This window comes from Scedosporium apiospermum (genome assembly GCF_000732125.1).
Source record: "Scedosporium apiospermum strain IHEM 14462 chromosome Unknown SEQ_SAPIO_0088, whole genome shotgun sequence".
NCBI classification, from domain to species: Eukaryota; Fungi; Ascomycota; class Sordariomycetes; order Microascales; family Microascaceae; genus Scedosporium; species Scedosporium apiospermum.
In genome coordinates this window covers 2,119,744-2,130,473 of record NW_015971789.1, presented here as the reverse complement: position 1 = coordinate 2,130,473, position 10,730 = coordinate 2,119,744, and the positions used below count along the sequence as shown (strand labels likewise).

General features: G+C 51.3%; 2 protein-coding genes and 2 pseudogenes across 2 annotated transcripts; all 4 read left to right on the top strand.

Annotated features, from left to right (window-relative positions):
• Window positions 1-370: 370 nt before the first annotated feature.
• SAPIO_CDS3566 lies at window positions 371-1,297 on the top strand (annotated as a pseudogene; the record flags this gene model as incomplete).
• Window positions 1,298-2,079: 782 nt separating this feature from the next.
• SAPIO_CDS3565 (putative proteasome subunit alpha type-7) lies at window positions 2,080-3,046 on the top strand (the record flags this gene model as incomplete). The annotated part of the gene is made up of 2 exons (XM_016786335.1): window positions 2,080-2,337; window positions 2,435-3,046. 2 exons carry the CDS (start codon window positions 2,080-2,082, stop codon window positions 3,044-3,046), a joined length of 870 nt encoding a protein of 289 aa, XP_016644341.1.
• A 456-nt stretch (window positions 3,047-3,502) lies between these two features.
• SAPIO_CDS3564 (uncharacterized protein) lies at window positions 3,503-6,581 on the top strand (the record flags this gene model as incomplete). The annotated part of the gene is made up of 3 exons (XM_016786334.1): window positions 3,503-4,523; window positions 4,585-4,978; window positions 5,042-6,581. The coding sequence occupies 3 exons, from the start codon at window positions 3,503-3,505 to the stop codon at window positions 6,579-6,581; spliced, it is 2,955 nt and encodes a 984-aa protein (XP_016644340.1).
• A 1,895-nt stretch (window positions 6,582-8,476) lies between these two features.
• On the top strand, window positions 8,477-10,000 carry SAPIO_CDS3563 (annotated as a pseudogene; the record flags this gene model as incomplete).
• Window positions 10,001-10,730: the final 730 nt, after the last annotated feature.

Here is a 10,730-nt window from a genome sequence, read left to right as displayed (position 1 = left end):
ATTCCGTATATACATTGCTATTGACACTCCCGCTCAAACTCTTCACGGGTGACCGCATTTACATAGCATAGTCAATATAAAACGTTTTGACACCTATTCCCCGTCTCGGCCCTTGCTTAAGCACACTTTGAAGAACAAGAACGACTCTTCGTCGCCGAAAACGAAGATCTTTTATCAAAGAGAACCCGGTGTTTTTCACTTTTATCCTTTCGATCGCACAGTTGCCTCGTCGAGCCGACCAGGATACGACTACGTTTCCTAGATTCGTTACACTTTCCAATCCTTACTTAGAACATCGAGAAGAAACAACAAGGTATACCGCATTTTGGGAACCCATCCAACCGTTCATACCACTAACCAACCGCCCAAGATGATGCTCTCTTTCCCTCCTCCAAGACCCATCCAAGAGGACCTTGCCGCCCTTTTGGCCAGGAACCTCGTCTTGACCCCACAGCCCCCTGTCACTCACCAGGAGGTCCAGCAGCAGCAACAGCCATCCCAGTCAGCAGCGCAACCAAACCAAAGTGAACCCATTCAGTCCGTTCCCTCCCCCTGTGTTACCCAACCAGAACCAGCCCCGATTGTCTATTCCATTTCGCAGCACTATCATCATTCCACACATATCGTCCACCAGCAGCAACAGCAGCAGCAACAGCAAGAGCAGAGCCAGCCGGAAACTCAAGCACCACAGCGACCCTCGTCTGAACCGCCTCAGTCAGGGCATGAATCTTATGAGAGCATTCTCCGGTCTCACGGCGTCGACCCCTCTGCTCTTTCCCCATCCCAGACCCAACTGTTTAGGATTGCTCAACCGGAGCAAAAGATGAGGCTCCTTGAGCTTTGGAGTATTTGCCCGCCAACGAACAGGCAGGAGGATGCCGCCTTGGCATGGCACAACACAACCATGGAACAGGAAGAGCACCTCGCTAGGATGAGGTACGAAAGGCAGCAGCAACAGCAGCAACAGCAGACCTCGATGGAGATGGACTGCGGTAATACATTTCAGGGCTCCGATAGCACGTGGCTTTGCTCGTCAAGCCACGCTGAGCCATACATGCAGAGCGGGTATGAGGAACTCATGCGCCGAGATGCCGAAAGGCAGCAACGTCTTGCTGACTCGCGCAAGGATGCGTATTCGCACTTCGGTGTATCCGTGGGCGGCCCCGCATATTCCTCCGCTACGGACCCGGCTTACAAGAACGCGAATGGGGCTATGTCGGAGGCGCATTCTGGACAAACCTGGCACGGTATGCCTAAGGCACAGGCCGGGACGGCAGATGCGATGGAAATCATGTAGGCGCGGGAAGAAGGCTGGAGATTGCTAGTAGGCCTTGCACTGGTTGGGTCGGAAAGTGGTAGTCGTCTAAAGTATATAAGTGGTAGCGGAGAATTTTGTTCTTAGCCTAGACACGAAGCATGGTCGCACCCTGGACCACTGATACCCTTCATGACAAGCTAGCTGAAGATGTACAGATAGCATTAATGACGCTCTCAACGACGATTTTTTTTTTTTTTTTCTTTTTTTTTGGTTCTCTTTGGTTCAATCTCCAATAAACTTGCTGGCTTAGACCTGTCTTCGTGATGCTTCCGCTAATGACACCGCGCAAGTCGCAACTGCCACTATTTGAAACGAAAAAAGGTTAACTATTTTGTCTTTGGGAAAATTACTTCTCCTCAATGAAATAATAACCGTAATTTAATTTTTCCGTATCTTTCCATGGAAGATACTCTTTTCTAAAGCCGCGTCTCTTCAATAACCAGATATGTGGCTGGTTTCGCCACATCTGAGCCACAAAATTGAGGAAGGCTCGCACAGTACGCAGCACTGTTCAATGCTCCTGGCCTTGCCAACCACGCAGCTCGACACGCAGCTGCAGTTGCCTACCAAATCCGAAGCTCACAACACAACCTCAAGCTCCATCACCGCCGTCCATCCTCACGACCACGCCTCCAATCCTCCATATCTGCTTTTAAAGGGTCATCCTAACCGACACCCAGATACATAATTTCTCCGAAGACTAATTTTACCTCACTCTCAAAATGGTAATGCTTTTCCTCCCCCTCGCTCTCTGACCAGCAATGCTTACCTTTGGCCTACTCGCCCTTTTGCAGACGTCAATCGGCACAGGCTACGATTTAGCCAACGCCATCTTCTCCCCCGACGGTCGAAATTTCCAAGTCGAATATGCCATCAAAGCGGTGGAGAACGGCGGCACCACTGTCGGCATTCGATGCAAGGACGGCGTTGTGCTTGCTGTCGAGAAGATCGTTAGCTCCAAGCTCCTCAAAGCCGGCGCCAACAAGCGAATCGCGACAGTAGATAGGCATGTCGGTGTTGTATGTGTCGCTCACCCATCGAATTCTAAGTTCAATTCTTCTTTCGATTTGCAATGTGGACATGCGATTGCTAACAGGACCACTTTCCCCCCGTCAGGCCTTTTCCGGTATGATTCCTGATGGCAGGCACTTCATCTCCCGTGCCCGCGACGAGGCCGTTTCCTGGCGCGACCTGTACAAATCCCCCATCCCCACCAATATTCTCGCCTCCCGCATGGGTTCCTATCTACAAGCCTACACCTGCCACTCCTACGTCCGCCCCTTCGGCATCACCGCCGTCATTGCCGGCTTCGACCCCGAACATGAGCTCCCCGTCGACGGCGAGGTTGGCGCCGGCCCCTCTTGCGGCGCCGGTGGCAAGGTAGAGGGCAAGAAACACGGCGGTCCCTTCCTCTACATGATTGAGCCCTCTGGACTCTACTGGGGATACTACGGTGCTGCGACGGGTAAGGGTCGCCAGGCGGCCAAGGCCGAGCTGGAGAAGCTAGATCTCGCCGCCGGAACCTTGACCCTAGAACAGGCTGTCAAAGAGGCGGCGAGAATCATCCACAAGAGCCACGGAGAGGAGAATGCGAAGGACTACGAGATTGAGATGACTTGGATCAGTGGCCTTGATGGTCCTACCAAGGGTAGGCATGTTGAGGTTCCCGAGGAGTTGAAGGAGGAGGCCCTGAGGCTAGCTAAGGAGGCGGAGGATGAGGAGGAATAAATGCTGTTTTTTTTCTTGCGACGGGTTCTGGTGAATGAGATGAGCACATGTACTTGTATCATAATTGAGGTTGTAGGAACTGGGTTCATAGATTATTGAATCAAGCGCGTCTGCTACCCTCCTGCTATCTGACTGTCTCTTCAGTTTACTGCCCGAACCCTATCGATAGTATTGTAACCGTCCATTCCTATCTCATCAGGCCTTGCTTCCATTTACCAAAGAGTTGCTGAGTGAGTGGTTAGGCGACTGGGCGCTAACTTAAATGCCATTGACGCTGGATCAACCGCCAAATTAACATCCGGAATAAGCAGGCGGTGAGGCCCACTGGACGGCAAAAAATCGCAACTCTCCATCTTTTTTTCCGATTTTCTAATTTTTTAGATTCGTTCCCTTTAACATCGGACAGATAACGGCATCTTGCACACTCCTTTCTACATTTCTCACAAATTTCGCGCAATGGCAAAGAAACGTGCTCCCTCTTCGGAGGAGGCACCCCAGGTGCCCAATAAAAGGTTTAAAAGAGCCAAAAATCCCCGAGACGACATGTACAAAGCCCTCGAGAGCTTCACAAGCTTCCCGACCCAGCCCGACTGGGAAGACCACCAGACCGAGCAGAACCTGTACAAGGCATTGACCCACAGGATTCGCGACCTGCAGGTAAAAGCCGCTGCTCTCGTGTCCAAGGCCCTTGTTGGAGAGTCCGAGACCGAGGAGCCGTCCGAACCAACGATTTCCGAAGAAGAATTCAAGCGACACCTCGAGAGGTACCTATTTCCCGCTCTAACGAAGGGCGACACGGTATCCCGCGAAGGTACATTTAGGGTTATCTCGAAAATTCTCTCTGCGCTTTTGGGCGACAGGAATCTTTCGTCTACGCTGTACCCGAGTTTGACCTTCGACGAATTCCTCTCGATGCTCGTTCGATTCACACCGCTTGACGAGTCGAACACTGGAGACGACCAAGCGCTTGGCCGGCTTTTGGGCTTGAGATGCTTTGTCCAGAAGGAGGTGCTTGAAAAGGATACTGAGCGGTGGAGGAAGGTTTTGCCGATGCTTCTTGATCTTGCGTCTAAGAACATCGAGCTGAGGCTTGCCTGTGGAGCTATCATTGCAGATGCTGTTGGGTCACTGAGCAAGGGAGAGGCCACATGGACGACTAATGCCATCGCGTCTTCTCCGCTTGCAAAAACCGCCGAGGGGTTGGCGATTTGGGTCGCTGCTCTTCAGCATCACCCGGATCTCAAATCCGAGAATTGGAAGAAGCCAGTATCGGCGAGGTCTGCACCTAATGTTCTCAACCTCCTGAAGGAGAGCGCTACCAAGGTCTTGAATGAAAATGCCGGCCCGGTCAACAACGGCAAAGCTACTTGGTCTGCCCCGTTACACTTTGTGTGGAGTAGGCTGGCTAAATACTTCGGGAACCTTGGTCAGGCTGGTCGGAAAGACTTTGCTTCGATCTGGACACCCGTGGTGGAAGGTAAGGATGCCGTGGGTCTTAACTACTCGTCAATCGAAGTTCAACTAACTTGCGCGGCTAGACTATCTTTTTGCGAAGAACGCCACGGATTTGCAGAAGGCTCGCGGCTTTTTAATATTCCAGCGCATGCTTATCGAAGTGGCAACAGATGAGGCCCTTGTCAACACCATTTTCAGCCGTAATCTCATGTCTTGCCTCCAAAACCATGCTTCCCGTAAAGATCGCCATCTCCACGGCGTTGCAATTGAGACTCTTTCGGCAATTGAAGAGATTGCTGCCCTTAAGCCTAAGAGTATCGTACCAATCCTGAAGAACCTCCTCGGAAACAACGGGAGCTACGAATTTGAGCAGCGGACGAATACCAAGACGATCGAAAAAGTTTTGAAACCTACGGAGTCCTCTGATATTAAGCAGGTTCTGGAGCTCTTGGAAGCACCATTTGCGAAAGCTTCAACGTACGTGTCACGCGTTTTGTTATTCTTTGTCTCCGTATCTCATGTTAACCCGTCGTCTTATAGTGGAAAGACCAATCTATCAGCAACCGGAAATGCGTATATGCGCTACCTTTACTATCTGGCGAGTACGGGGAACTCGATCGGGGCGTTGCAGAAACTTAGCACACTGGCTTTCGGCAGCTCCAAAGTCACTTCTAAATACGGTCTTACTGAGTCAGCCAAGGCAAACTGTCTGACGCAGCTCGAATCGGCCCTTGCAAGGGCTGGACGATCGGTCGAGAACTTTGACCTTCTGTGCCAATTGGTGGCTGGCGTGAAGCCAAAGAACGTCGAGCTGGACGATGACGTATTGGAACAACAAAAGGCCGTCGTGAAGACTTTGGACAAGATCCTACGGGACCCGGAATTCGTGCTCTTCGGTGACAGGCAGTTGACGAATGCTCTGGCGTTGGCCCATGCCATGCCACTATTCATGGTGTATAGCGGAGTCCCCGGTGCGGACAGCCAGCTCATAGCCATCAACAGCCTCTTAGAGACGTGTGAGACCAAGGGCGAGGATGCAGGCTTGCAGCTTGTGATTGTCTACATCTTGCTACCCATAATGTACCGACCCTCGTCCTTAGGACGGCAGGTGTCGAAGCACATATTTGAAGCAATTGCGCCACGGCTGGATATCGAGACGATGCGGATGCTTCTAGAACGACTTGAGTTTACGGAGGATAAAGCTGGGTACTCGGAGTTGGTCCAGTTCATCGACGCGCCCGAGGGATCGGATGATGAGGATGAAGATGAGGAAGACGATGGATCAGGGAGCGAGAACGATTCTGAAGATAGTGATGAGGATGGTGAAGAAGAATCAGGAGACGAGAGCGACGGCACTGCGGATATTGACCAGGAGCAACTCCTTAAGGCTCTCGGCTCTCACTTGCTCGATACCAACGGAGAAAAGGCAGGCGATGGGGAGGACGACGAGTCCGATAGCGAGGAAGAACCCGACATGTCAGACTCCGAAATGATGGCTATGAATGATACGCTAGTAGCGGCATTTGATCACATCAGCGGCAAAGGAGCCAACGAAGCCAACGAGGCAAAGAAAGCCACCGCCGGCGTGGTGCAATTCAAGAACAGGATCCTGGATCTGGTGGAAGCCTACCTCCAACAACAGCCCCGGAACACCAAGGTCATATTTGCGCAGTTCCCCTACCTCGTCCGACTGGCCAGTCAGACAAAGTCATCTGACATTCGAGCGCGCGTGGTCGACATACTCTCGCGCTACAGGAAACGATTCCTCAAGGACAGGAAGCAATGGCTCGAGGAAGGGAAGCGGAAGAAACAAGTCTCCGACTACGTGTCCACCCTGGAAGACGTCCACAAGGAAGTTGGGCACAGGGACTCTCAGATGTTTGCCAAAGCTGCTTCGGCGGCATGTCTCACGATAGCGGCGGCGGTTGTGGCGGCGGACAAGAAGAAGATTGGCCGGTTGAACAAGATGCATGAGAAATTGGAGGCGGAGTTGATGACGGAGAAGAGGAAGAAGGTCCACAAGAGCTTCTTTGAGACGTGGAAAGCATACCAGCAGAGCGTGAGCGGCGGAGCGGAATAGAAACGAAAGGGTCTTCAAATGTATTATATTTAGATTCATGGAGCGAACGGGCGACGTCTGTGCTTCGGCGACTCTCCTTGGTTTGATCTAGCTAATCATGATAGCACTGCGTGACGGCCGAAATATAGGAAAGAGTCTTGACCTGTGTCATGATCCTGAAAATGGCTGTGACCACAGTACCAAGTACCGGCTGGTCGATAAAAACGCAGGACGGGGATCACGAGGCATTGACGAGTAGGGTCTCAGCGCACATGGAAATGCCTCTTCTAAAACTATACGAGGTCTACCCCCAAGTAGGGTTCGATTCATTCTCCATATCCTCGATGGCATCAGTAAGACCTGCTAGAAACGTCATCTTTTTTCTTCTCTCTTTCCCCATTGCCTGCCCCCATAGATTCTGCAAAGAGAGACATCAATGCCTTGCTGCTGAATTTCACCAAGCCGGCGGCATGCGGATCGCTGCATTGTTGGGAAACGGCATCATTTGATTCCAGCGCAGAACCCGGGTTGCGGAAGTCGCAGAATAAATATTTGAGTGGGTCTCTGTGAACCGGGTAAGACATCAGATGTCGTGTCAGGGTTGTACGTGTACTTGGGAATGTGTAGATCCAGGCCCCTTAGTATCACTTCTATGACCGACATCAATAGGTTTCATTGCTTAGTTTGTAGGCAGGAACGAGCCGACGTCTCCACGTCATTCACAGTGACTTCGTGGCTGGGATATATCTAGCCAGGAACTGAGAAGCGGTGCGAGTTTTGCTAATGATTGAAAGCCATTGGATGATGACAGCGACTCAATGAGACTCCAAAGGAGTAAAAGTTGAAGTCGAGTTTGAGTTCGTGATGAAGCAGCCGGGGACAGGAGAAGGTTCTGCGCTGGGATCGGACGGCAACGCGAGGATGGATCTTGTACCTGTACTTGACATTGCGAGAGTTGTGCCATTTCCCTCCGTTTCGCGACGATGCCTCTGAGACAGGAGGCTCAGAAAAGCACTGAGCGAGCTTCAGAGCTGCTGTTGCGGACGAGTAAGGGTCACAGCTCAGGCAATCCCCCAAGTATGAAGTACACACTCATTAGGAATAGGTGGAGAGAATCGAGAAGCAAGATCAATCGCACTTGTGTAACGAGGATGGGGTCTTATCCGACCTTATCCCACCGAAATCCCCACATTATTTAATAGATTGGATGGCGTCTTTCAGGCTGTTCTGTCAGTGCTCCCATTGGCCCCTGGTCGAGGATATATCATCGTTCATCCTTCTCGTCCCAATTAAGTCTTGTGGGATTCTTTGGTCGTTGACGGGAGGTTCGTCTGTAGCGTTCTCGACAGTAATGGCGTGGACAGAAATGTCATTCATATTAAGCGACAGCCTTCGTAAATATTAAGGAGAGGGTGAGACGGCGAGTCCACAAGCGGGAAAGGCTGGCTTGGCCAAATGAGGATTGCTCCTGGCCGGAAACCTGCAGCTATTTGTCTTGGAAATTGAAACCCCCCGACTCGTTCGAAGCACTCAGCAGACTTAGAAATGCAATCGAAGACAGCGACAACGTGAAAAGAAGATCGCCGAATCTCACGAGCACGCAGAAAAGGGGGTAACTCCTTCCCCGACATCTCTCTTCTCTTGTGCCTGGCCATTGCGCATCGTTCCTTCCTTTTGTTCTGCCATTGTCAGTCAAACTGTTCCAAGTTTCTCTTCTCCACCCTCATTTCCAAGGCCTCACGCTTGGCGGTTTTTTTTCTCTCTCTCTCTCTTCCTCTCCAGGGAACTGAGTGATTTTTGCCTTTGTTTTACGATTCGCCTTCCGATTTTTGGTTGCTGCCGACAACTCAACCCGAACGAAGATCGACGCTCCGTCCTGCGCACGCGACCACCTTCCGATTCCGATCGTGGCGAAGATGTTCTTCCCCACCCGGCGTCGGGCCTGGTGGCCTTTCGTCGTGGTGGCCGTCATTATTTTTCTCATGATCAAATTCCAACTGAGCGACGGGTCTTCAAACCTCTCCGATTCCGATAGCAATGCCCGCGCCACCCACCACCCGGCCCAGAAACCCAAGGCCAATTCCGGTCCTGCTGTTGCCGCAGACGACTCCGACGCCGTCAAGTTCCTCCGGAGCCAGAGGCTAAGGGAATTTTGGGACGAGTTGTTCGAGTCCCTTACAGATGGCGACATTGGCGTAGAGGAGCTTGGGATTTCCGACGATGGAGTTTCGACTGAATATGTTGACCCCAACTCGAATTACGGTGGCGAGAGGGTGCGTGAGAACCACCTCAACATCTCTGACGAGCAGATTATATCGATGCGAAATCATTACATATCCTTTGCCTCCAAGATTGAGCCTCTTGCGAGCCGCATGCCGTACTGGAAGAATACCCGGGGCGTCGTGATGCCGGGCGGCGGAAAGTACACGCGCATTGCCCTGAGCTCGATCTTGCTCCTCCGCCATGTCGGATGCAAACTTCCCATCCAGGTTTTCATCGATAACCATAGCGAGTACAACCCTCACATCTGCGAGAATACCTTCGCGCGACTCGGCGTCGAGTGTGTGATCTTTCAAGACCTTATCGGAGATACCAGAATCGGTGCCTACCAATATAAAGTTCTCTCCATCATCTTTTCACCCTTCCAACACGTTCTCTTCCTCGATGCCGATGCTTGGCCCCTCGCTGATCCGGCCTTCTTGTTCGATACTGAGCCCTACAAATCTAACGGTCTCATCACATTCCCGGATTTCTGGGTCTCGACTGCATCCCCCGCCTTCTTCAACATCACCGGTACCCCAATGAACTCCCCCATGGAGCGGAGGAGTTCTGAGTCCGGTATCCTGCTATATAACAAGGAAATTCACGCCGACAGTCTCATACTCGCCTCTTACTTCAACTTTTATGGTCCCGGCCTCTACTACAAACTCCTTACCCAGGGAACCCACGGCGAAGGAGACAAAGAGACCTATCTTCATGCGGCGCTTAACCTAGGCAAGCCCTTCTATGATGTCAAGGAACAGAACAGCATCCTAGGCCGTCATATCAGAGGGAACTTCCAGGGCTCTGGAATGGTTCAGCACGACCCGAATGATGACTGGAAGCTCCAAGAACACATCCGGGCCAAGGGAGAGCCCAAGAAGACTAAGGACGATAAGATCGTCAAGGCGAAACCTCTCTTTATTCACCATAACCTTTGGAAGATTGATCTTTATGATCTCGGCAACGACCTCTCCCCGATCCACGACCTGAATGACCAGGGCAAGCTTAGCCGTATGTGGGGCGACCAGAAGGAGCTCTTTGGCCGGATCGGCTACGATGCGGAAGAAATGATGTTTAGGGTGCTCGTCAGTTCCAAGTGCAGGGTCACTACTCCTCGTGAGGAGTGCAGAAGATTGTGGAAATACTGCCAAACTATCTTCAAACCTGCTACTAGGTGATTGGGAATGACTTGCACCTTTTCGTCTCGCATCTGGACGGATTCACCGACCATCTTCTTTTCTTCCTATCCTCTTAACTATCGTATCCTCTCTCTGCAGTATACCTCCCTTCTGCTATCGAGAGCATCAACAATTATGGCGCAAATCTAGGTTGCGACGGTATCATCCGGTTCACATTTCTCATTTTCCCGGACATCGGTCTGGTCCTCCTCCGCAGGGATTTCTCCCGCTGGAACGAAGGTTTTCACGGCGAATTGGCGCGGTCGGTGTTTTCATGAATATTTCGATTTACTCATTTTTCTCTGGACCTGGTAGGCATATGGTGTGGTGAGGGGGGATTTGATGAGAGCTTAAGCAGAATCGCGGCCAAGGCCATGCAACTTCCCTCGTTACTCTCTTCTGATGTATTATATTTGTTATTCACGATACCTACACTAGAGTAATTGCATTTCTGATGATTTCCAAAGATACAAGATATTTTCTTCGTGAATTCATCCGCGGTTGCCGTATAGACAGTGCCTCTTGCAAGGACTCGTTTCCCCTAAAAACTAGCGATTCTAATCCGTGAAGAAAATCGGAAGCCTGACTGAGTATATATTATCAACATATTTGTGTCGATACCCGATCGATAGCGCTTCATCCCTACAAAGTATCATCTCTATCCCTACAAAAACAATGCCACGAGCTCCTCGACCTTCGGCTTCATTCTAGCTACCTCGCCATCTCAGAC